This window comes from Helianthus annuus, chromosome 10 (genome assembly GCF_002127325.2).
Source record: "Helianthus annuus cultivar XRQ/B chromosome 10, HanXRQr2.0-SUNRISE, whole genome shotgun sequence".
Taxonomy (NCBI): domain Eukaryota; kingdom Viridiplantae; phylum Streptophyta; class Magnoliopsida; order Asterales; family Asteraceae; genus Helianthus; species Helianthus annuus.
The window spans coordinates 26999771-27026607 of NC_035442.2; the positions used below are offsets into that span (position 1 = coordinate 26999771).

At 36.8% G+C, this 26837-nt stretch overlaps 2 protein-coding genes across 9 annotated transcripts; both read left to right on the forward strand.

Moving 5' to 3' along the window:
• Window positions 1-1854: 1854 nt before the first annotated feature.
• On the forward strand, window positions 1855-10614 carry LOC110921677 (DUF724 domain-containing protein 7). Of its 5 annotated transcripts, XM_022166024.2 has the most exons (9): window positions 1855-2176; window positions 6896-7265; window positions 7932-8040; window positions 8512-8517; window positions 8602-8738; window positions 8858-8948; window positions 9041-9157; window positions 9260-9397; window positions 9773-10614. In XM_022166024.2, exons 1-9 carry the CDS (start codon window positions 2148-2150, stop codon window positions 10399-10401), a joined length of 1626 nt encoding a protein of 541 aa, XP_022021716.1. In that variant the 5' UTR covers window positions 1855-2147; the 3' UTR covers window positions 10402-10614. The 5 variants fall into 5 exon arrangements, with proteins under 5 accessions (XP_022021716.1, XP_035834423.1, XP_035834422.1 ...); XM_035978530.1 differs by lacking the exon at window positions 8512-8517; XM_035978529.1 differs by having other exon boundaries at window positions 1856-2176; window positions 8512-8738; window positions 9269-9397.
• Window positions 10615-11567: 953 nt separating this feature from the next.
• Window positions 11568-19796, forward strand: LOC110921678 (DUF724 domain-containing protein 3). 4 transcript variants are annotated; one of them, XM_022166028.2, is made up of 11 exons: window positions 11568-11816; window positions 12211-12448; window positions 12726-14345; window positions 15647-16015; window positions 16654-16916; window positions 17016-17070; window positions 17146-17237; window positions 17547-17637; window positions 17730-17846; window positions 17949-18086; window positions 18931-19796. In XM_022166028.2, exons 5-11 carry the CDS (start codon window positions 16767-16769, stop codon window positions 19557-19559), a joined length of 1272 nt encoding a protein of 423 aa, XP_022021720.1. In that variant the 5' UTR covers window positions 11568-11816; window positions 12211-12448; window positions 12726-14345; window positions 15647-16015; window positions 16654-16766; the 3' UTR covers window positions 19560-19796. The 4 variants fall into 4 exon arrangements, with proteins under 4 accessions (XP_022021720.1, XP_022021721.1, XP_035834424.1 ...); XM_022166029.2 differs by having other exon boundaries at window positions 15647-15773; XM_035978531.1 differs by lacking the exon at window positions 15647-16015.
• Window positions 19797-26837: the final 7041 nt, after the last annotated feature.

A 26837-nucleotide genomic window follows, 5' to 3' on the forward strand; every position in this document is an offset into this window, starting at 1 on the left:
GCCCCGTGTCCAGCGAACACGGGGGCGTGCCCAGGAAGCAGCAGAAAAGACAAACCAGTAGAAGCTTCCATTGCCCACCACGGGGCCGTGTCCAGCGGGCACGGGGGCGTGGTGAAAGTACAGCAGGCGCATTAATTGTAATTCGCAATTACAATTAATGATGAGAGAGAGTGTCAGGCGGGCACGGGGCCGTGTCCAGCGGACACGGGGCCGTTTCCAGCCTTCTGTTCAGCCTATAAATAGAGGAGCTTGGCTTCATTCTCTCTCATCCCTTGGCACACCACCTCTCTCACACTTCATCCACCACCCACCACCACCATAACACCATCATCCACCACCATCATCCATTGTCCATCGTAGAGTGTGTGAGTCGTCTCGGGATCCAAGATTGATCGTAAGAGTTCTTGACAATCAAGGCCATGTTTGCCTAAGTCTCTTACATCACTTGGTGAAGACAAGTGTTTAGTATAATACTTTTTATTTTTAATTTTTTGCACTTTTTATTTGGTTTTGTATTAATGACTTTAATAACTAGTTACTTATGTTGAAGGTGATCTTTCCTTATCGTTTGTCCGTGGTGTCTTGGCATTATTTTACTGTCTATATAAAATAAAAGATTTTCACCATTCATATCTCCACGGTCTATATGGAGGTATGTTGGCTACCTGGTCGGGGGTTAAGGGAACGGTTTGGTAAGGGTCTTGCCCTTGTTCAGCGTTTAGAGGTCCTGCTTGGGACCTGGGTCAAATTTAGTAGGATCTCCTTCAATGCCCATAGGTATTGGATGGCGAGGATCCAAACTCTTTGACCCCCTCATAAGTTAACTACTATTAATACTATAACCCGGCTATTTAGGACTGTATCCCTGCTGACTCAGACTACTTAGCCGAGGGTAACGTCACCGCCAAAAGCGGGGCCTACCATAATTTGCATTAATAACTTAATTCATTATCTTTCAATAATCCGACCCTTTAGGATTGTATCCTTGCTGACTAAAACTACTGGGTTGAGGGTAACGTCGCCTTCAAAAGAGGGGCCTACTACAATAACTAAGATAATCTCTTAAACAAGTGCAAAAGTGCGAAAATAATCAAAGGTTATACTAATACACGTGTCGGATCCAAGTGATTCATCTTGTCTATCTGTTTTTATTTTTTTATTTTTATTTTCAGCATTTAGTTAGTTTTTATTTTCTTAGTTTAAAATCATTTTTCTACTTTTTGATTTGATTAGACGTTGAGGATAAACCGGTATTAAAAGCTCTTGTGTCCTTGGACGACCTCGATATCTTACCAACACTATACTACGTCCACGATGGGTGCACTTGCCCATATGTGTGTTTAGTGTTAGTGAATATCGTGTTTTATAAATTTAAAACTTGGCTAAAAGTGTAAAAAGGGCTTAAATATATATCTAAAAACATATATACACTGACACGCATCACATAACATAAAACATAGCATGTTCATACACATCAACTACAAACTATACCTAATGTTTATCCTTAAAATCACGTTGAAATCACATGAATGATTACAACGATAAGATAGAGTGGGGTTCTAGACTGAACATTAGTGTATTTGTGATCTGAGTAAACAAATCCTGACCATTGACTTACATCATCAAATCGTAAGATACATTAGTGTATTTTCATCATCAAATCGTGGCCATTGATTTACACTGATAATTGTTAACTATCAAGAGGGTTGTTCACAAATGAACCTAACCCCTATAACAGAATGTTCAAACCATATCAAATTACTAACCAACCAAATAAACATGTATTTTCAATCCATAATATTTGATTAAGTTGCTACATTAAAATAAGCACAATATTCTTCGTAACGGACGTGTTGTAACGTTTTGATTATTCATATCTTATTTCAAAAAAAGGTGGGAAGTGATATAAAAAATTAGGGTTTTAGAAATTGGGATTCTGTCAGAACAAGAATCAAAAACCCTTTGTCAACCAAAAAGCATTCTATTGAATTCCACTCCCACGACTAAAACGACGCATAAAGCAACAATCTTTTCTATAACAGCTTCGATAATCGTCTCAAAGAACCGCTGATCGTTTAATTTCGGTCAGTAACAAGCCTTATTTTCACAGAATTCATGTCTGAAACCAGGTCGACTGAAATGGGCTGATGGCAAATGGGTTTTTTCCGACATACAGGTTGCGTTTTTATAGTTTTAGCTCCACTGCATTTGTGTCTGTGTTTGTTGTAAGTACATGTACATGATTCTTTGCTGCAATTGTTTTTTTCTTTTTGTGAGGATTTGTGTTTGTTTGTGTGTGGTTGAATTCTTTTGATATGCTACTGTTTTGGAGTTTGGTTTGGTTTGGTTTTATATGCTGGTTTTGATTGTTGGATGCTTTTAATGTGATACTTGTATTTAGGGTCTTGAATTATATGTTAGATGGTGTGGTGTATGTAGGGGATATATATATATATATATATATATATGCATTAAATGGTTTTGATTTTGTTTCCCTTTGGGCAAAAGTACGAAAACATCAAGGTTTATCTTCAGGATAGGCATGGTTGCAGAATTTGCTAGGTACTGTGGAGTTGCGAGTGCCCGGCTTAGGTGGAGGGTAATCAGACATGATAAATTATAAAGAAATTAGTTTTGGGGAAATTATATGTATTTCAAAGATTCTAAGTCTGATACAATTTCTGTGAGCAATCAGGTGGGAAGAGAAGGTTTCAAGAACTCAAAGCCGTATTATTCTTTGATAAAACAGAAAAACCAACCAAACATCTCAAACTAAGTTCCAGAATATACAGAAATAAACGTCCCTTGGAAATAGTTAACAACTCAAGGGATAAAACTACTGAAATCAAAATTAAAATACGAGATAATTACATAAAATAAGCTAGAGATAAACTCAGAAACTAGCTGGCTTTGAGTCCGGGATTGCACCGATCTTCACCCTACGGGTCAGGTCCACGGCCACAGGCTGGTCCGGGTCGTCTGCATCAAAGTTTACTAATATTTCAAAAATTGATATTCATTCTTTAATATTATAGACATAGGAATTATGTGCAACTCCTCGAACTCTTTAGGATTATTCGGTATGCCGGTTTATTTGGGATAACCGCACCTGGTACAAAATCTGTACAATGTTGGACCTCTTGAATCAGAGGTAAACCAGCTGGCATCTCTTCGGGAAAAACGTCCTTAAACTCATCGAGGGGTCATACGTCAACCGGTGTTCCACTCGCTGTCTCATTTTGTTCAGCGATGACAAGGGCAAACAAAAAAAGATGATTTAGAGTGTCTAGTGAAATCAAGGAAGGCTGACTTCGTAAGAATAAAGGCTTCGGTTCCGTTTCCCGTGTATCCAGAGTTGCTAAGGTGATATTGATGCCATCTTTTTTAAATGAATACGTGTTTTTGAACCCATCATGCTTCGTGTGTCTATCATATTGCCACGATCGCCCCAATAGTACGTGACAAGCGTCCATCGGAATAACTTCACACCATACTTCGTCAGAATAACGGGTGGGTGCCAATGGAGAAGTGAACGAGGCAACGATGAGTCACCTTAACGACGTTGCCTTTCTTCAACCAAGTTAACTGGTAAGGTTCGGGATGGGGTTCCACTTTCAAGCCAAGTTTCTCGACCATGTTGTCACAACTTCCACCATCAATAATGATAGTGCAAACTTTTCCCTTGGACGTGCACTTTGTCCGAAAAATGTTGTTTCGGAGCCATCTTGTGTCATCACCCGCTGGCATATTATTAGTGCTTAGGACCCGCTGAGCAATTAGTGATTCTCCTTTGTCGGGATAAACAATTTCCCCGCTCGTGTCTTTTTCTGCCTCATTATCGTTATCTGTATCATAAATAGGTAAAGTATCAAGAGTATCCTCCGTAAAGGTAACGATGTGTTTATTAGAACAATCTCTCGCGAAATGTCCTATGCCATGACATTTGAAGCAACGGGTCACTTTTAAGCCGGGCGAATTTCCCGAACCGCTTGACACTTCTGTTTTGCTTTGACCACACTGGTTCGCTGATGAGGAGGATACCGGGGCATGTGATACCTTGGCTTTGATTGGGCCTGGTTTAGAAAAAATGCCTCTGCTCTTAACCTTAAGTTGTTTTTCCACCTTCAAAGACAACCTACACACATAATTAAAGTTCCAATAAGGTTGGAGCTGTACCATATCCGCGATTTCGGAGTGTAGCGCTCCAAGGAACCTCACGATGATTTGTTCTTCCTGTTCTTCGGCTCCACACCGCATGCGTAGCCTATCAAATTCAACAATTAATTCCTCAATGGTGGATGTCCGTTGGGAGAGGTTATGATACTCCAAGAAAGCATCTTGGCGGTAATCCACTGGTAAGAACTTTTCCTGTAATAATTTTTTCATTTTTGCCCAGGTTTCAACTTTTGATCTCCCCTCTTGAGCTCTTTTCTTTTTCACATGATCCCACCACAAGGAAGCATATTTACGTAATTTTACAGCAACAAGTTTCACCTTGCTTTTGTCGGAAATTTCCCGAAGATCAAAGACGCGTTCCACCGTGCTAAGCCAGTCAATAAAATCATCCTGTTGTGCTCTGCCATCGAACTCAGGAATCTCGATCTTAATCCCTAGACTTCGAAGTGAATCTGAACCAATTGATTCCCTTCGATGTCCGCGACGTCCAAAAGGGTTCCCTTGACCTCCATGGTCATCCCAGATAACAGTATCAGTCTCGGTTTCCTCATCTTGTTCTTCCCGTTGCAATTGCAGATCCCGGACCTGTTGTTGCAACCTCGCAATCTCTGCGATGTCTCGTGGGTCTCTCGCGTAATCTTCGTTGCCTCGGTCGGCGTCTCTACGAGGATGTCGAGGTGCTCTGCCACGAAAAGCCATTGATTCTTGCTGTGCTCTGATACCAACTGATGCAATTTCTGTGAGCAATCAAGTGGGAACAGAAGGTTTCAAATTCAAGAACTCAAAGCCATATTATTCTTTGATAAAAAAAAACCAACTAAACATCTCAAACTAGGTTCCAGAATATAAAGAAATAAACGTCCCTTGGAAATAGCTAACAACTCAAGGGATAAAACTACTAAAATCAAAATTCAAATACGAGATAATAACATAAAATAAGATAGAGATAAACTCATAAACGAGCTGGCTTTGAGTCCGGGTTTGCAACGATCTTCACCCTACGGGTCAGGTCCACGGTCCACAGGCTGGTCCGGGTCGTCTGCATCAAAGTTTACTAATATTTATAACAAAATATGTGAATATCAATATAAATAAAAAATATACATGTCCAAATACTAAAGTAATTCAAAAATTGATATTCATTCTTTAATATTATAGACATAGGCCATATGTTTAATTTTTCTTAAGTCAGATTCGGCTCGAGTTGATCGACTAGATCAATTTCTAGTCGAGGTTGACCGCATTTGATTGATTCCGAATAATTAGGCGGAGTTGAAGAAAATTGCCTTGGCACCCTATCTTGTAGCGATTAGTCGGCCTCCGTAACCTTGTTTTACAACATTGAGGGTAGGTGTAAAGGTGCAAGTATCTATAGAGGAAGAACATTTGCGTGACGTTTGTGATATGAACCAAAATGGTGTTTATAGAAAATAGAAAGAACATAAGAAAATAGAGAGATAAGTGAGACTTAATTCATAACATAACTTTGAAAAAACAAATAGTCTTTTATAAGCTTAACTCATAGAAATTGATGATAACTTTAATCTACTACTTAGATAACTAACTGCAAAGTAAATGGTAACTACATGGGTGAATGGGAACATGGGGAGTGGTTCCAAAAAATGGCACGTAACAATTCGGTTCCCTGTAACTATCGTTGAAGATTTAGGAAACGATTTGTGCTTGGATGAATACAATTGTTCAGGGATCAATGATAGTGAATTAAGTGTTTCAAAGAGTTAATATAGAACATATTCGCTTTCTTTCCCCGGTTCCTATAATTATGGTTATAAAGTTTGGTTTGTTTGAAAAAGTGGATGCTTTAGCACATTTCCACCCGATTGCATTTGTGTGTGTTTGTTGTAAGTAGTAAGTACATGATTCTTTGCTTCAGTTTGTTGTAAAAACTTTGTTGAGTGATTACGCCCAGTTGTTTTTGTGAGGATTTATGCTTGTTTATGTATCTGGTTGAATTCTTTTGTTATGATACTTTTTTGCTTCAGTTTTGTATGCTTCTAATGTGATACTTGCATTGGAATCTTGAGTTTTATGTGAGTGTGGTGCAGGGGATATATCTGCATTAAATGGTCGAGTGATCTAATTGTCGTGAACCTTATATCTATAATTAGGGGGTGTAGCCACCAAATCAACAACTAATACAGCAGCTTGTCGTTTATTTCTGTCAACTGTTAACTCTATCCGTTCAGTAACAAGTCTGCTTTGATTTTGAGCTGAACGACGTCGTTGCCCCGTTTATCTACACGGGTGGCATAAAACTCTTTTCACTGAATTTCACTTCTGAATCCGGTTGACCGAAATGGGCTGATGGCAAATGGGCTCTGTCTGAGAAACGGGCTGCACTTTTATATTTTTAGCTTTAGCACATTTCCACTATACTTTTACCCCCTTTTCTGTTCTACTGCTATTATACACACACTCGTTGTCTCTTTTCATTTTTAGGGTTTTTTTAATTGCATTTGGTGAGGATCGATAGACTCTGGTGAGTGATTACACCCAATCATCTGATGATTTATGCTTGTTTATGTATCCGATTAAAATTTATGTTATGTGACTAACTTGCTTCAATGTTATATGCTCGTTTAAATTTTGGTATGCTTTGAATGTAATATCTGCGTTAGAATCTCGCAATTTTCGTTAGATAGTGTGCTCTAGTGGGTAGATCTGCGTTAAATAAGAAAACAGAAACGTTCATCTGCAGGGTAGGCAAAAAGGTGGAAGTAACTCTAGAGGAAGAAATTTTGCGTGACGTTTGGTTCCCTGCAACTGTCGTTGAAGATCTAGGCAACAATCGGTTCTTGGTTGAATACAAAGAGCTTCAAAGAGTTAGTATAGATCATCTTCACATTCGCCCCTCGGCTCCTCAGTTTACAGTTACAAGTTTTGGTTTGTTAGAAAAAGTGGATGCTTTTTATGATTTTGGGTGGTGGAGCGGAGTAATTACGAAAAAACTCACTGACAGTAGATACGTTGTGTATTTTAAACAAACAAATAAGGTTAAAGAATTTAGTCATCTGGAATTAAGACCACATGTGGAATGGAAAGATGACGGTTGGTTCACCACTCGTCAGGTATCTAATTGATTGATCTGATTGACATTAACTTCTTGATCATAAATCATAATTAGGGGGTGTTTGAGATCTACTTGTTGTAACTGCTTATTGCTTTTTGAAAGAAGCCGTTTTGATTAGACAAGTGATTTTACTCACAAATAATAAAATAAGCAGTTTGCATAAGTAGTTTTAATAAGCAATACTAACAACTTTCAAAACAGTTTATAATTGTATAAAAACACAATAAGCCGAATTAAGAGAAATTGTTACCTTAAACTCATTATGAAAACAACTTATTATATCATGTTTTTTTTTTTTTTTTTTTTTTTTTTTTTTCAAGTTCTTGTTTCTAATGATGAATTAAAAGAAAGTCCTAGCTTAAACCGTACAAATCCGATTGGGGACACACCTACTACTAGTATTGATAAACAAACTTTTAGTGTAACAAGATCAATGAAGAGATCAAAAGCAGCAAGCAATGATAAGCTTATAAAGCCTAAATGTAAGAAATTAAAGCTAAATGGGGTTCCAAGTAAAGAAGTCAGCGACCAATCTGCGGGTCAAACCGTAGATAAAACTAAGAGACTTCATTGTGGAAGGAAAACGGTGAGCTGAATTTCTGTTGGTAAACAACATATGAAGTTTTATTTTAGTAAAGTAGCATCTTTATTATTACTTGTGCAGCCTGCTAAGGAAGACAAAAGTGTTGATTTGAAGCCTCCTATGATTACTTCTGCAAGAAAGAAAGGGAAATTATCAGCTGATTCTAGAGGCCCGAAAGCTTTACATAACAGTGCGTAGCTATTTAAACGATTATTTCATTAGGGGAAGGTTCAAATGAAAACCACTAGTTATCGCGAAAACTCGAAAACTAACTAAAAAAGCCTAAAAAACATACCAATTTTTTTTGTGCATACCAATTTTCGCTATTTAAATTATATTAAAAAAAAACTTTTTTCCAAAAAAAATTTTTTTTTTGTAGTACACATGTGTGTAATATTACACATGTGTATGTGTACTACACATGTGCACTACAATTTTTTTTTTTTTTTGAAAAAAAGTTTTTTTTTATATAAAAAAACTAGCGATTTTTATAAAAAAATTGAAAAAAAAATTGTTGTGTGTTTTTTAGGCTTTTTTTAGTTAGTTTTCGCAATAAAAGTGGTTTTCATTTGAACCATCCCCTATTTCATTATATATCATTAAACAAGATAAACACATAATATTTTTCTGTTGCTTTAATTGTTTATCTTTGATCACACAGCTGCAGGTGATTTGACCCTAACAACAACAACTCCAAACACTGTTAAGGGAAAACCTGTTACCGAAAATACTCCTTCACCTGTTGTTATAGGTTTGCAATGTAAGGCACTGACGGCTTCGCAAACCAAAACATCAAAGCGGTTGATTTCCAAAAGTCCTCAAAATGTGGATGAACCCGAGGCACCTCAATCAAGTCTTCTATTGGCATCTAAGATAGTTGACGTTCAGGTACCTGAGGCCAACGTTTTCTTTTCCATAATATGATAGATCTACTCCATAACATGTTAGCCATCTATAATTTCAGAAATTAGTGATTGTGAGTGTATATCTCATTGTTTCTCATGCAGGATAAGGAAACCGACGGCAACTCGTCAACAATAAGAAAGTGGGGAAAGACATTCAGAAGGCAACCCACAAACCGCAAGACTTCCGTGGCTTGTATAACTTTGATTTTATTAACTAACTTGCATTATACACACACGCACACACATCTCTTGATTAAATAAACAAACTTGCTATTATGTTTGCAGTAAGTAATCAAAATGGAGATGCCAGTGTTAAAAAGCAAAAGGAAAAGTCCAATACACCGGCGAAAGGAAAACGAGGAAGAAATATCATTAGTTTAAACATTGAGTCTTCACCACAAGGTGCGCAGCCACTTTGTTTATAGATTAGTAGATTATTAGATGTATTACAATTAGTATAATATTAACTTAAAAGAACTATCTTCTTCATATTACTCATTGCAGTTTCTGTAGATCTTCACGATTCTTCTGCACAAATAGTATTAGTTAATGGAACTTCTGATATTGTTGAGAAAACACTCGATTTAGTGTCTGAAAATCAATCTCTTTCAAGGTTGTTTCTAGCTTCTCTCGAGTCCGCAGGTAGTTTATAGTGTATTTTTTTAGTTTGTATGGCTTTTACCTTTGGTTAAAAATTTGTGACTTTTGAAGGCAAACTGCACAAAACAGGAGCACGTTTTACGTTTTTTCATGGTTTTATCAACCAACAAATAGATTAAGCGTAAAATAAAAGAAACCAACTTACACTTTTTTTTAAACGATTTTAGAGACCTGGTTTATTTTTTCAAATATAGATGACGTGGCAAGTGATTGCCTTCACATATTTTTTCTTATTATGTGATATTGCCATTTCAACAAATGATAAGTAGAGTCAGTTGAAATAATGGTGGTTGCTAAAATCCACAATAGATTGTATATTGGTTTCTGTTTTCTGCTTATACCCTTCTCTTTTTGCAGGTAAAGAACCATCTGGGAATTCTAATATTCCACTCTCCATCACAAACGGCGATGATCAAAAGCCGAGTTTTGAAAAACGGAGTTCATTTTGGGAGACCATCGGGTCAATGGAAGCATTTCGTTTATTTCCACAGAATCCGCATTTTCGCCCACTTGATACTCTTAACGAAAGTGCCCGTGAACGCCACGCAATCTATAAAATGGTCGACTTCTCAGGTGTTTTCGAGAACATGTGCCGTTTACGGCGTGATCATCCAAGAACCGAATTCCAAGATCAACTGGAGATCCTTTTGGAACTGGAAACCCACGGGTTTGATGTCCATTCTTTAAGAAGCCGTTTGATGGAAATGCTTTCCTGCAAGGACAAACGAGAAGCACTTGAAACGGGGTCAAAAGATCCCGAAGATCATCTTGAGATCGAGTGTGTTAAAGTTCAAGAACGCAAGATACACATCATGTTGATTGATTGTCAGATTAATGAATTGCGTGAGAAACGTGAACGACTTGTGAAAGAAAACGAGGAGAGTACGATGAATATAGCTGCTTGGGAAAAAGAAGTTGCAGAAATTGAAGAAGCGAAGTGCGAATGTGATCGCAAATTCTATGAATTAGCGAATGCTCGTTATTAAAGATTAGTTTGTTAGAGATGTGAAGAGGTTTTGGATGATTAGTTTATAGTAGTGGTAATCAAGTACTTAAAGGCCTGACATGGTTTTTTGAATAGTAGTAATCCATGTGGCCATATCTTTAGACCAGATTGATCCAACATTGGTTAAATGAGTCAAAAGTCGCTAAACATGTATTCGGAGCAAATTGTGTTTATTCAACATTGGTTAGCACTTGGCACTTGTGTCATTGTAGACCTCGTACCGAATACGCATCGTATAGAGCTATACGATACGTATAGGGTTCCCATATGGCAGAAGATATCTAACTTTGAGAGTTGTTTAACCCTATATGACTCGTATAGGGCTATACGAGTCGTATATAGGGTGTTAAAATAAGCCCCTTGGGTGTCCCAATAATACAATCCAAGATAAAACATCATATGTTCATGCATACTAAAGTATTGGTACTGTTATGACATGAATGACTAGACTATTTATCACTAAGCTATACAAAATTATTAGCAACTTGTTATGATATGATACCTAATGTATAATATGAAACTCGACTATGTGGATGCTCTTATGACATGAATGATCACTACACTACAAAATTATTAGCAACTTTTTACCATACCAATTGATAGCGAACCTATCTATACTATATATAATGCTGAGATAAGGACATTTTAAGATATCAAAAAATTAAGAATGTACAACCTAAAACGAGGGTTAATTAGTATTTCAAACACTAATTACACTTTAATCCCCTCATCTTAATTACAATTTAATTTTCTCATCTTTAACAAAATTATATAAAATTACTAGTAGTTACACTTTATCTCCTTATAAAAGACTAATTACCTCCACGATTATTAAACAAACATAACTTTTTTGTACGTTATTATTTAAAAAAAAATACACTATAAAAACGAGTATTTATTCTCTTTAATTTGAGCCTAATTTTGCGTAGTTTTTTCTAATTAAATTTTTTTGATAAGTTAGTCTCTTAGAATGAGCAATAAGTGAATCATTAATCGAACCAAACTATTTTCATATATTTTTAGTTTTTATTTTCATATTTTATAAATCTCTATTTAATTTAATTTAATTTAATGAATTTAAAAGGTTAGTCGTGTATCTCATATTTTCTTATTAAAAAAAGGGGGGAAATTAAGGGATTAAAAAATTAGGGTTTTGATGAAGAAAATATGAAATAAGAACGTTTCCGTGACGTTTCGTTCCCTGCAACTATCGTCCAAGATCTGAGCAACAATGGGTTCTTGGTTGAATACAAAGATTTAGTGTAGATCATCTTCACATTCGCCCCTTGACTCCTGATTTTGGGGATCAACAAATTCATTTGTTAAAAAAGTGGAGGCTTTTTATGATTTTGGGTGGTGGAGGGGTAGTTACCAAAGAACTTGCTGACAAATAAGGTGAAAAAATTTAGTCATCTGGAATTGGGAAGATGAAACGTGGTTCACTACTTCTAATAGAGTCATCTTATTATTGACATTAACTTCTTGATTTTAGTCAGGAGGTGTTTGAGATTTACTTATTGTAACTGCTTATTGCTTTTTGATTAAACAAGTTATTTCACTCACTCACAAATAATAAAATAAGCAGTTTCGATTATAAGTAATCACAAATACCTCCAAACAGCTTATTGCTTACTTGCCATACCAAAACACAGTTAGCAGATTAGTAGTTTTAATAAGCAATACTAACAACAGCTTATAATTGTATGAAAACACAATAAGTAGAATTAAGAGAAACCGTTACCTTAACCGTATAATGAAAACACCTTATTATGTCATATTTTTTTTTCAGGTTCCTGTTATTAATGGTGTTGTGCATGATGAATTAAGAGAAACGGCTACCGTAAACCTTACAAATCCGATTGGGGACACACCTGCTAGCATTGATAATCAAACTTGTAGTCATGTAGTGTAACAAGATCAATGAAGAGATCAAAAATGACAAATCTTGGTAGCAATGATAAGCTTATAAAGCCTTGTAAGAAATTAAAGTCTGGGATTGCTTCTCCTGATCGGCTCAGTGTCTGAAGGTAGTAATAAGAATAATAATAATAATAATATTAACTTAAAACATATTACTCATTGCGTTTTCTGTTGATCTTCAAGATTCTTCCACACAAATAGTAAATGGAACTTCTGATATTGTTGAGAAATCACTCGGCTCAGTGTCTGAAGTAGTTTTCTGTGTATTCTTTGAGCTTGTATGGTTTTTATTTTTGGTTAATATCTGTGACTTTTTTAAGGCAAACTGCACAACAGATTGTATATCGGTTTCTGTTTTATGCTTATACCCTTCTCCATTTACAGGTGAAAAACCGTCTGGAAGTTCTAATATTTCACCCTCTATCACAAACGCCAATGATCAAAAGCCGAGTTTTGAAAAACGGAGTTCAGTTTGGGAGACGATCGGGTCAATGGCCTCAGAATCCGCATTTTCGCCCCCTTGAAAATCTAAAGGAAAGTGCCCGTGAACGCCACGTAATCCATAAAATGGTTGACTTCTCAGGCGTTTTTGAGGACATGTGCCGTTTACGGTGTGATCATCCAAGAACCGAATTCCAAGATCAACTGGAGATCCTTTTGGAACTGGAAACCCACGGGTCTGATGTCAATTCTTTGAGAATCCGTTTGAAGGAAATGCTTTCTTTGAAGGACAAACTGGAGGCACTTGAAACTGGGAAAAAAATCCCGAAGATAATCTTGAGATTGAGCGTGTTAAAGTTGAAGAACGCAACAAAGACATTGTGTTGACTGATTGTCAGATTGATGAATTGCGTGATAGACGTGAACGGCTAGTGAAAGAAAACAAGGAAAGTACGTTGAAAATCATTGCTTGGGAAGAAGAAGTTAATGTAAATGAAGAAGCTAAGTGCGAATATGATCGCAAATTCTATGAATTAGCAGCTGCACCTTTTAAATTATCAAGTTAGAGATACTATGAAAAGTTTTTGGATGATTAGTTTCTAGTTGTTTTCTTAAGGTTAGCAAGTGCTTAAAGGCCTGGCATGGTTTTTTTGAATAGTAATCCATGTGGTCATAGCTTAGACCAGATTTTGATTTTGACCCATTTGCTTATTACCAAGCCAGTTTGATTGGAGGTAAGTTTTCATCAAACCTTCATGTTTGCTTAAAAGGGTGGCGCAGTGATAAGCGTTTTGAGCATCTTTACCAATGATCTTATTTTGGGTCAGTAACAACCTTAATTTTACTAAATTCATGTATGAAACCGGGTCGACATAAATGGGCTGATGGCAAATGTTTTTTTTTTCAGAGAAACAGGTTGCGGTTTTTTAATAGTTTTAGCTCGATTGCATTTGTGTGTGTTTGTTGTAACTTGTAAGTAAATGATTCTTTGCTGCAATGGTTTTTGCGAGGATATGTGTTTTTTTATGTCTCTTGTTTGATACTGTGTTGCTTATGTTTTGTATGCTTTTAATGTGATACTTGTTTAGGACCTTGAATTATTTGTTATATGGTGTGGTGTAGGGGATATTTATGCATCAAAATGGTTTATATTTTGTTTCCCTTTGGGCAAAAGTAAGAAAAAAACAAGGTTTATGGTTTATCTTCAGGATAGGAATAAAGGTGGAAGCGTTTTTAAAGGAAGAACATTTGCGTGACGTTTGGTTCAATGTAACTATCGTTGAAGATTTGGGAAACAGTTTGTGTTTGGTTGAATACAATTTTTCAGGGATCAGGAGGGGGTGTAACAATACAACAAAGATTAACATGGACCATTGCAACACCCTAGGCAAATCCCACATCATCCGTGGACACAGGAGAGATTCTTGGTTCATAAGGAATGTCATGCCTCTTAAATCATCAACGCGTTTTGGGCTTAGTTGGTTTTGGAGCACATAAAAACTCCATAGTTAAGTGTGTTCAGGTGGGAGTAGTACTGGGATGTGACCTCGATGGGCAACGGTGGTATGTACACTGTTTTTTCTACATTATGTAGTAAGTACCTGCTTCTGTCTTGCAGTTTGTTGTAAAAACTTTGACGAATAAGATTACACCCGATCATGTTAGTGAGGATTTAGATATATCTAGTTGAGTTCTTTTGCTATGATACTCTTTTTCCTCTGTTTTGTATGCTTTTAATGTGATACCTTCATTAGAATCTTGATTTTTTTGTTAGATAGTGTGGTGTAGGTCTGATTCCTTCATTAGAATACCTGCATTAAAAGGGTTTGATTTTGTTTCCCTTTGAGCAAAAAATAAGAAAACAGCAGGGTTCATCTTCAAGGTAGGCCTAAAGGTGGAATTATTTTTAGAGGAAGAATGTTTGCGTGACGTTTGATTCCGTGTAACTATTGTTGAAGATTTAGAAAACAGTTTGTGCTTGGTTAAATACAGTTGCTTAGGGATCAATGATGAATCCAGAGTTTCAAAGAGTTAGAATCGAACATATTTGTGTTCGCTTCCTGTTGGAAAAAGTGGATGTTATGTGACTAACTTGCTTTAAATTTATATGCTCATTTTAATTTGGAATTAAGACCTCATGTGGAATGGAAGATGACGGATCGTTCTTGTCAGGTTTTCATTTGAGTGATCTGATTGTCGAGAACTTTATATCTATAATTAGGGAGTGTAACCACTAAATCAACAATTTATACTCTATAGATTTTGATTACCACTTGAGAGAACAGCTCGTCGTTCATTTCTGTCAACTGTTACCTCTTTCCATTTAGTTACAAGCCTGCTTTGATTTTTAGCCGAACGACGTCGTTGCGCTGTTTATCCAGACAGGTGGCATACGACTCTTTTCACTGAATTTCACTTTTGAATCCGGTTGACCGAAATGGGCTGATCAAATGGGCCCTGTCCGAGAAACGGGCTACACTTTTATAAATTTAGCTTTAGCACATTTCCACTATATTCTTACCCCCTTTTCTGTTCTACTGCTATTATACACACACTCGCCGTCTCTTATCATTATTTAGGGTTTTTCAATTGCATTTGGCGAGGACGGATAGACCCTGGTGAGTGATTACACCTGATCATTTTTTGAGGATTTATACTTGTTTTTGTATTTGATTGAAAATTTATGTTATGTGCTTTAATTTTATATGCTCATTTTAATTTTGGTATGCTTTGAATGTGATATCTGCATTAGAATCTTGCAATTTTTGTTCGATAGTGTGCTGTAGTGGATGGATCTGCGTTAAAAGGTTCCGATTACATTTTATTTTGGGTAAAAATAAGAAAACAGAAACATTCATCTGCAGGGTAGGTAGAAAGGTGGAAGTATCTTTAGAGGAAAAAATTTTGCGTGACGTTTGGTTCCCTGCAACTATCGTTGATGATCCGGGCAACATTCTGTTCTTGGTTGAATACAAAGAGCTTCAAGAGTTGGTATAGATCATCTTCACATTCGCCCCTCAGCTCCTCAGTTTACGGTTACAAGTTTTGGTTTGTTAGAAAAAGTAGATGCTTTCTATGATTTTGGCTGGTGGAGTAGAGTAGTTACGAAAAAACTTGCTTACAGTAGATACGTTGTGTATTTTAAACACACAAATAAGGTTAAAGAATTTAGTCATCTGGAATTAAGATCACATTTGGAATGGAAAGATGACGGTTGGTTCACCACTCGTCAGGTATCTAATTGAGTGATCTGATTGACATTAACTTCTTGATCATAATTAGGGGGTGTTTGAGATCTACTTGTTGTAACTGCTTATTGCTTTTTGAAAGAAGCCATTTTGGTTAGACAAGTTATTTCACTCATAAATAATAAAATAAGTAGTTTGCATATCATCATCATCATCATCATACTCAGTAAATCCCACCAATAGCAAAGCTATGGTAGGGTCTAAGGAGGGTAAGATGTAGACAGCCTTACCTCTACCCCGTAGGAATAGAGAGACTGCTTCTAGTGAGACCCCCGGCTCGATAGTAGTTTTGCATCAAGCCTTGGACATAAGGCACATATCATCCAGCAAAGGCCGATTAGTTCATGTACCCCCTTGTCATTCGGCTATCAACACCACCACATGATGCATGATTAACCGTCCCCCGCTTTTCGGCGTTATTTTCACGAAATTAGTAAAATAACGTTAAAATTAGTGCACTTTCACTTTTGCCCCCCGATGACCCACACATATATACATTATATGTGCATAACAACTCTCAAAACAGCTTATAATTGTATGAGAACACAATAAGCTGAATTAAGAGAAACTGTTACCTTAAACGTATTATGAAAACAACTTATTTTGTCATGTTTTTTTTTCAGGTTTCTGTTTCTAATGATGAATTAAGTGAAAGTCCTACCTTAAACCTTACACATCTGATTGGGGAGACACCTACTACTAGTATTGATAAACAAACTTTTAGTGTAACAAGATCATGAAGAGATCAAAAGTGACAAATCCTATAAAGCCTTGTAAGAAATTAAAGTCTGGGATTGCTTCTCCTGATCCGAGTAAAGAAGTCAACAACCAATCTGTTGGTCAAACCGTAGATAAGACTAAGAGACTTCTTCGTGGAAGGAAAACGGTGAGTTGAATTTCTCTTGGTAACCAATGTATGAAGGTTTTTTTTTATATATAACTAAATTAGCATATATCTGGTTATTTTTACATATAACTTGTGCAGCCTGCTAAGCAAGACAAAAGTGTTGATTCTAGAGGCCCGGAAGCTTTACTTAAAGGTGTGTAGCTATTTAAAGGATTAAGCAAGATAAAAACATAATATTTGCTTTACTTGTTTATCTTTCATGACACAGGTGCAGGTGATCTGACCCTAACAACAATTGCAAACACTGTTAAGGGAAACCGTGTTAACGAAAATATTCCTTCTACGACAGCTGACGTTCAGGTACTTGAGGCCTACGTTTTCTTTTTCATGATATGATAGATTTTTATTATTCGGTAAAACTGGCTGTTATAAGTAATCAATTCTATTATATATGCTTTGGGATGGATAAATGTTAAAATATTGAAACTTTGAAATTTAGAATGATATATACATGAAATTGACCCTTTTTTTATTTGACTTTTTGGATCGCTAGCTTTCGCTTAATTTTTATCAACGGTTATAAGTTGGTGTATAGAAATCAACATGTTAGCCATGTATTATTTCAGAAATTAGTGATTGTGAGTGTGGATCTGATGGTTTCTCATGCAGGATAAGGAAACTGACGGCAACTCATCAACAATAAGAAAGTGGGGAAAGACATTCAAAAGGCAACCCACAAACCGCAAGACTTCTGTGGCTTGTATAACTTCGATTTTCTTAACTAACTTGCATTATAAACACACACACACACATCTCTTGTTTAAAAAAATTAACTTGCTATTATGTTTGCAGTAAGTATTCAAAATGAAGATGCCAGTGTTAAAAAGCAAAAGGAAAAGTCCAGTACACCGGCGAAAGGAAAACAAGGAAGAAGTATGATTAGTTTAAGCATCAAGTCTTCACCACAAGGTGCGCAGTCACATTGTTTATAGATTAGTAGATTATTAGATGTATTACAATTAGTATAATATTAACTTAAAAGATCTGTCTTCTTCATACTACTCATTGCAGTTTCTGTAGATCTTCACGATTCTTCTGCACAAATAGTATCAGTTAATGGAACTTCTGATATTGTTGAGAAATCACTCGACTTAGTGTCTGAAAATCAGTCTCTTTTAAGGTCGTTTCTAGCTTCTCTTGAGTCCGCAGGTAGTTTTCTGTGTATTCTTTGAGCTTGTATCCTTTTTATTTTTTGTTTAAGTCTGTGACTTTGATGCAGCGTGTGAAACGAAAAAAATGAAGATTACACGTTGATTCTACGAATACCCGTGTAGCTCTTCCCAACCCCCAAATTGTAACCCCAAAGGCCACGGAATTTGAAGTGAAAAAACAGTTTTCTCAAAATTCAATTCTAATCTTCTCATTAGCTTTTGCAACATATAAATAAAGACTGAAATTCGAAACGGGCCTAAAAAAGATAACGGGCCAAACACACGGCCTAAAACAAAAAGCCCAAAATAGTTCAAAAAACATAAAAATGCAAATAAGTAATAGACATAAGCGTTTTTTTGGCCCGGACGATGACCCAAACCGCCGTAGGCGGTTTGCAGCAAGATGGAGCTCGTTCTCGCCTTCGAATCGCCTGGTCGCACGTCCCAAACGGACCCCCGTAGCCCAAGTTAGGGCCATTTTAGTGAAGGCCCTTTTCTTACGCGGTCTTGGGCCTCCAAGTACAAAATAGCCCGTTCCTCCACACTTGGGCCCACATCAGACTTTTTATATCAAACTGCACGAAATAGAAGCAAGTTTTATGTTTTTTTTCATGCTTGTAGCAACCAGCATTAGTTTAAGGGCAAATAGAAGAAACTAACTTACACTTTTTCTAATTGATTTTAGAGATCAGGTTTATTTTTTAGAATATTGATGACGTGGCATGTGATTGCCTCATTATAGGGTATCTGTATGTATCAGTTGAAATAATGGCGGTTGCTAAAATCCACAGTAGATTGTATATTGGTTTCTGTTTTCTGCTTATACCCTTCTCTTTTTGCAGGTAAAGAACCGTCTGGGAATTCTAATATTCCACTCTCCATCACAAACGGCGATGATCAAAAGCCGAGTTTTGAAAAACGGAGTTCATTTTGGGAGACCATCGGGTCAATGGAAGCATTTCGTTTATTTCCACAGAATCCGCATTTTCGCCCACTTGATACTCTTAACGAAAGTGCCCGTGAACGCCACGCAATCTATAAAATGGTCGACTTCTTAGGCGTTTTCGAGAACATGTGCCGTTTACGGTGTGATCATCCAAGAACCGAATTCCAAGATCAACTGGTGATCCTTTTGGAACTGGAAACCCATGGGTTTGATGTCGATTCTTTGAGAATCCGTTTTATGGAAATGCTTTCTTTGAAGGATAAACGGGAGGCACTTGAAACTGGGTCAAAAGATCCCAAAGATCATCTTGAGATTGAGCGTGTTAACGTTCAAGAACACAAGATAGACATCATGTTGATTGATAGTCAGATTGATGAATTGCGTAATAAACGTGAACGACTTGTGAAAGAAAACGAGCAGAGTACGTTGAATATAGTTGCAGGGGAAAAAGAAGTTGCAGAAATTGAAGAAGCTAAGTGCGATTGTGATCGCAAATTTCATGAATTAGCGACTGCTCCTTATTAAAGATTAGTTTGTTAGAGATGTGATGGGAGAGGTTTTGGATGATTAGTTTACAGTAGTTATCTTAAGGTTAGCAATTACTTAAAGGTAATCCTTGAGACCATAGCTTACACCAGATTGATTTTGACCCATTTGCTTATAACAAGCCAGTTTGGGTGTTGGTTTTTTCTTAATTTTATATTTGGTTTAACTGAATTGAAAGTAGACCCACAATTTATTTTCAATGCATACAACTTTTAAAAGCGATTTGTTTTTGTTATTATTTATAAAGCTCCATTAAAAACAACAAAATGATGTGTATGTACCACTACCAAATGATGATATACATGTTTGAATCATGGACTGCTACCATAGCTTTTCTGATGTTGATGAAATAGTCAGTTAGTCACGACTGTTGAAATCTGTGCTGCATAACTTGAGGTTGAACCGAGCCATAATACGGGCTAGTTTCGCATTATCTGCGGATTTGATGATTCACAAAGTTCTCATAACATGTTTTTGTTCCTATAATTATTAATTTGGTAAAAATAACTCAGTAGGGGAGCTTGTTTTATATTTTAATTTGTAATATCAAGATTCTGATTAGTTTTTACAGAAATGTCTACCTCCAAATTCCATCCAAAAGAGATGTAATAAAACTTGGTATAAGATCAAATATGAAGCAAAGAAGATAAGGCTAAATAAACAGTGCATACCAACAGAACTGCAGCAAGTCCTTCAGCTGTACCAAACAAGATGCATATAAAATTAAATAAATAAATACCATGACAAGATTAGGATATATATGAAACATCTGTTCAGGTTAACCTGTAATTAAACAAATCATGTACGGGTTGACATGTTTAACCCATTTAATCAAGCGGCCAGGGCCGTTCCAACGTTTTTGGAGGCCCTAAGCAAACTACAAAGTCGGGGCCCTATTGAAAATCAGCAATTGAGATTAAGATTTGAGACATTGAATAACCACAACGATAATTTTTCTTAATGTCGGCCCTAATTTCGCCCAATCTGCAATCAATTTCACATTGGTTGCTCAAAAAAGCCGCAAGTAACGAGGGTTGATGTGTTGTGACATTGATTTTGGACTCTGAAATGAAGCATGCACGGACAATGTGGACTCCTAGAGTAAAATCCTAAATCATGGGCCTAGAAACGTTGTTTAAATGGGTCAAAAACAAGTATAATATTTGAAAAGAAAAAAAATTGGAGCCCCTTGTTTTTGGTGGCCCTAGGCCTTAACCTAGGTTAATAAACCTAACGGGCCGGCGCTGCAAACGGCTCAATTTATTTTGAATGAAACTTTGTTTTCAACAAATTTATACCATAATATAAACAAATAAAAAAACTAAACACAACCGTGTATTCAGTTTTTTTTATGTTAACAAACACAAGTTAGCGGAGGGAAATCATATTAAACGGGTTACAAGCGTATATTATATATAGTATTTGGGGGCATGAGTTGACACGGGGAGTTCGAGCCCTCCCATCTCCTAGTGACATGTCCGTGAGGTATGGCGGGGCGTGGGTGCACCGCGTGGGTTGGCAAGTTATTAAAAGAATATATATATATATATATATATATATATATATATATATATATAGAGTAAGGTTAACATACAAAAAGCCTTATCATACATCACGTAGGAGACAATGGTAACCGTTGGATCAGGGGTATAATCACGCATGGGACCACATAATTACGCATGGGACCACATAATCACGCATGGGACTATAATCACGCACGTTCTATGATAATAACGCACGTTATATTTTTTATCATGTATGTTAATGTAGGTTAAGCCTTGAAGTACATTATACTTTCTCTATATATATATATATATATATATATATATATATATATATATATATATATATATATATATATATATATATATATATAAAATTTAAAACCCAAGGCGAATAGGAGGCCGCCACATCAAACCCAAGCCCGCCCCACGCCCGGCTTCAAAGCCCCAAGGGCCACGCCCCAACCCAAGCCTCAAGGGGTGGTGGCTTGAGCGTTTTCCCCCAACCCAAGCCCCACACCCCACAGTCTGAATTAACAACTCCATTTTCCACTCTAATAACACTTCCACCTTCTATCATTGGTTAACTTGTTGACCCCCTCTCCCGAAGTCAAGTTTAGAAGAATTAAGGTTCTCCCACCTTCAATATCATTTCTATGCATTTATATAGATACAAAACTTGCAACCACATAACCTAACTATAATTGGTATCACATAGTTGGTATTATGTACTTGTGAAAAAAAACGTTATATACTATCGTTAAAACATTGAACCACGTCTAATAAATAGCATACTAGGTTATAACCCGGGAATACTCCCGGGTTGTTAATTTATGTTTCTAAAAAAATAAATATATACATATATATGAATAAATGAAAATTTCATTATGAATAGGGTAGATTAATCAATGATACAAACGTCTGTAGAATAAACATTTATAAAATGTAATACTGAGAAAACATTTATAAACCCTAATACTAAACATTTTAAGCAGCAACTTCTTCATTAACTTCTTCTTTAACTTCTACTTTAACACGTGCAAGACGTCATTCAGGAATACGGACCAAATCTTCTGTGCCTCTAAAAACCATCATATCAAATTTTGACTCCGAAATCATGTCGAAGATAATAAAGTGTTCATCTTCAATTTTCATGTCTTCTTTAATTTGATTCCATCCAGTAGTCATATAAATATTTTGACCATATTTTTCCATAACAACCAACCATGTACGGTTAGGAAAAACAGTTATAGCACATTTGTAAGTTCAGGAAATCTCCTGATCTTATCACACATGGATGCAATTAATGTAGGTTAACATGTAATCTTATAAGATAATGTTGAACGTGTTTGTGAAGACGAAATCATGACTCTTTTGTGCTACTGCTTTTATGTATCTTTTTTTTTGGACATGCAAGTTCTCTTCTTATCATGTTTTATTTTGGTCGTTGGTAGTTTAAGCTTAAAGACAATTAGTGGTATATCATCATGACAAATACCATATTTTTGAATATATCTAATAGTGGTATCGAATCTAAATGCTTGTTGATTATCGATGTTCAAATATATATATTTATAAATTAAAATGTGGTTGTTTATATGTGTTTTGCATTATTATATAAGTTCTAACTCAATTCCAAAAAAATTAAAGAGGTAAAGTAAGGAGTAACAAAAAATTAAAAATCAATATGGATTAAGTTTTAAAACGTAAGAATACATGTAAAATTGAGAACAATACTGAATTACCTTTCATAACGTAAGAGAACCAACATCTGAAATCTGAAAGATTTTGGGAAAAAAGAATTTCATTAGTCTCTTCAATGTTTTAAACAATAATATATGATAAAACAAAATAAGAAGCAAAGGAACAATCATTAGCGACGACATTCATTGGAAGTTCAGAATAAGATGAATATAGTTGTTTGAACGCATTATATATTTTCTAAACACCAGCAGAAAGCTAAAATAAAACATCATAACACACGGTTATAATTATAGAATCAAAACTTTTATCTTCTAAAAAAATAATTAAAACTAACATAGATGTTGGTGCACTTGTGTCTGTACTTTGTCTGTATTCGGTCTGTATGTAAACGATGTCCAAAGTTAGTCTGTAAGTTGACCAAGTCAACTATCCTCCTAGTTTGACTTGGCCAACAGTTAACATATGTTTGATATGTGTGTCGATGTCGAAGGATAGACTCGAAGGATTCTGTTGATCCTTCGAGGTGATCGAAAGATAGGCTTCGAACAATAGACCTCGAAAGGTGATCTTTCGAGGTCCTTGCTAATCCTTCGAAAGCTTTCTATCCGAAAGATGATCCTTCGGACCATCTATCGGGTCCTTCGACCAGGCATCATGAGCTGGGTATATATATACCCATGCAGTGTAGTGTGAAAGGTGGAGATGCACACAGACAAGAGTTAGAGAGCTTGAGAGCATTCTGCTGGAAACACACACACACACTTGAGAGTTTACATCTTTGGTTTTGTAAACATTGTGCTTGTAACCGTAAACCTTCATACGTATTAATACAGTGGTGTTAATCGGTGAAATCTTGTGTGCTTGTTTCTCTACTTGCTTCATCCCGGTTTGCCTACTAGCTTGGATTCCGCACTCGCTAGTGGGTTAGTATAACAAGGTTTAGGTTTGTTCTCGATCCTCCGAGAAAAGGGACCTACAAGTGGTATCAGAGCTTGGCTCTTTACCTTGTTTAAAACCGGTTTGTTCGAGTTCTTTGGTGTGTTTGAACACTTGGTTTAGCACTCGTTTTTGGTAGTTTCCTTGCATTTTGAAACTGGAAAACGGATACTAAACCTATCGGGAGTGTTCGGGGTCGGTTTGGGTAACATAAAAATCGTTTTTGTGAAACTTTGAACTTTCCGGCCATACTTCCGGTTTGTCTCCGGTGACTGAACTTGAAGATAAGGTTGCCAATTTTGGTAAACTTTTGAAAGTCAAAAAGGTTGGTGAAAAGGCGTGTCTGAACATACCTTTCTGCCGAAAGTTGGTACACCAACCTGTCACTTTTCTCACCAACCCATCAGTACTTTTGTCAGTGTGTCAGCAGTCGAAAGATAACTTTCGAGCTCGAAGGATCATCCTTCGATCACGGAGATTCGAAAGATACATCCTTCGAACATCCTTCGAAGTCAGTGTGTTATCCTTCGAGTCAAGGAATCTTTTCGATAGATACATCCTTCGAGTCACTGTTCATTACGAAAGATAAGGATCCTTCGTGTTGGGTGAATCTTTCAAGGTTATCTTTCGAGATTATTGTTCGAGCCATCAACAGTGATCCTTCGAACACTGTTGATTCTTCGAACAGTTGTCATCTTTCGAAGCCTGTGTTCGAAACATAAGGAGAATCTTTCGAAATCATCCTTCGAAAGATAAGGACCCTTCGTATAGTCAATCCTTCGAAGTCAATCCTTCGAAGTCTTTGTTCGAAACTCAACAAGGATCTTTCGAACCTTGTTGATCATTCGAACAAGTATTGATCTTTCGAACAGGTTGTATCTTTCAGTTCATATCTGTTTTACACTTTAACAGTTTGTGGTGTGTAGGTTTGGTATATATATAATTGATCAAAATGAGTTGCACAAGTCCTTGGGATTGGAGTACGGATCCACAACCAGATCTGAAACAGATGTCGATGGCTGAATATATGACGAGTGCCATTCCAAAACAACAACAATCAATAAGTTCATGTCAATGGGCTTTGGTATCCAATCAAAGTCAAAGTCTTCAGAATCTTCTGATTAGTGAAAGTGAAACAGGCAGTAACAATCGTCCACCAAAGCTGAACCACATGAACGATTTTCCGTCATGGAAAGGCCGCTTTCACACATATGTTCAAGGACAAAGCACCGACCTTTGGATGTGTTTTGTCAATGCATTCAATGAAAGTCTTGAAAGTAGAGCATCCACTTCAGAAGGTTACGCCAACATGCTTGAAAATGACAAGAAGGCTTATGAATTGGAGAAAAAGGCCTATGCCATACTTACTCAAGCACTCAACAAAGACATCTACCATCAGTTTTCATATTGCAAGACCACGAAAGCATTGTGGGATGCCTTAGTTGCTAGAGGAGAAGGCAATGCAGCTGCTCGAAAGTCTAGGCATGATTTGTTGAAGAAAGAATTTGAATCTTTTCAGTTTTTGGAAAACGAGACTCTGAATGATATGACCACACGTTTCTATCATTTGATTAGTGAAATGTGTGCTTATGGGGTGGCAGCTACTCAACAAGACATGGTGAATAGGTTTGCTGACGCCCTACCCCCAAAATGGAGTTCGTTTATTGAGTTGTTGAAGCATACTAAAGCTCTAGATGAGATTAACATCTATGAGTTCATTCAGAAGCTGGAACATAAAAATGATGAAGAAATTAGGAAAGCAAGGCGTGCTCCAGCTCCTCAGAATACAGAAATGTATTTGCCTGGTTTTGGTCCTTCAGCTAGTTCTAGTTCTGTTCAGCAACCGAAGCTTCAAACTGCTTTTGTGTCCAATACGAGTTCCTTTCCATTTCCTCAATCAACAGCTGCTCCACCACAACCTCAATTCGATCCGAGGTCTTACATTCCTGTTCCAACACAGCCACAACCACAACCTCAACAACAACAACAGCAAGCTCACTATACAAGCAATCCTCAACCTCAATCCCAAAGTCATCATACAATCCGAGTCGACAACTCAAATCTTTCACACCTTAGCATTGAAGTTGCTAAGGAACATATGGAAATTATCAACACCATGGTCAGTGCATACTGTGGTTTGGTAGCTGGTCAGCTTGGAAACATCAACATGACCAATGAAGATTATGATCAGATCGACAAGGAAGAAATGGAGTTGATGGATATTAAATGGGCTTTTGCTAGTGCGGTTAGAAGGGCAAAAGATTTCATGGCACGAACTGGAAGAACTTCGTTGGAAGGAAAGAAAAACACAAAGTATGGGTTTGATATTAATGCCGTCACGTGCTTTAACTGTGGCGAGAAAGGGCACTTTAAACGTGAGTGCACTCGACCAACAAAACACGGCAATCACAACCCGTTCAGAAACCAGACTAATGCGAATGCCCAACAAGAAAACCGTGAACGGAGGATGGTGGCAGTGAACAACAATCAGGGACAGCCTGGAATTACCAATCACAATCGGGCTTTGGCTGTTCAAGCTGATGAAGGATGTGACTGGTCAGTGCAGTTTGGTGAAGGTGATCAAGGAAGTGGAACTGCATTGTATGCTAAGGTCATCGAGCAGGTTCAAAAAGAAGAATCTTCTGGGAGCGATGACAGTTCTGGTTATTCGGGCAGTTCGGATGAAGAAGGCTCTGTTTCTGGGGATAATCACTCAGAGCCTGATGTGAATGAAGAAGGAGATGATGATATACAGGAGCTACTGAATGAAGCTGATGAGCTTAAATGTCAGAAATCAATTCTGATTAGGAAGGCTGCTGCTACATCAACGGAAATGGAAAAGCTATTCTCTGAAGATGGAGCTTTTTCTTTTCAAACTGCCTTTATGGCAAATGGTTCAGCCTCTACTAGTCAGGTAACTTCTGAACCTCCTGCTCCTAGTATTTGTAAATCATGTGCAGAGATGAAGCTTGAATCAGAAAAGCTTCATAGTCATAATCAGAATTTGGTTATTGAACTGTCAAAATGCCAAGAGGCAAACATGGCTTTAACCCGGAATGAAAAAGAATTTAAATCTGTAATAGAAACATTAAAGAAAAATGTGTCCGAGGTTAAC

Coding starts and splice junctions, on each gene's coding strand:
- LOC110921677 (XM_022166023.2), top strand. CDS start 2,148: ATGGCAAATGGGTTTTTTCCGACATACAG. Junction 7,266..7,931: donor GTTGGTTCACCACTCGTCAG/GTATCTAATTGA, acceptor TTACTTGTGCAG/CCTGCTAAGGAAGACAAAAG. Junction 9,398..9,772: donor AGCTTCTCTCGAGTCCGCAG/GTAGTTTATAGT, acceptor CTCTTTTTGCAG/GTAAAGAACCATCTGGGAAT.
- LOC110921678 (XM_022166028.2), top strand. CDS start 16,767: ATGAAGAGATCAAAAGTGACAAATCCTATAAAGCCTTGTAAGAAATTA. Junction 17,638..17,729: donor CCGCAAGACTTCTGTGGCTT/GTATAACTTCGA, acceptor TTATGTTTGCAG/TAAGTATTCAAAATGAAGAT. Junction 18,087..18,930: donor AGCTTCTCTTGAGTCCGCAG/GTAGTTTTCTGT, acceptor CTCTTTTTGCAG/GTAAAGAACCGTCTGGGAAT.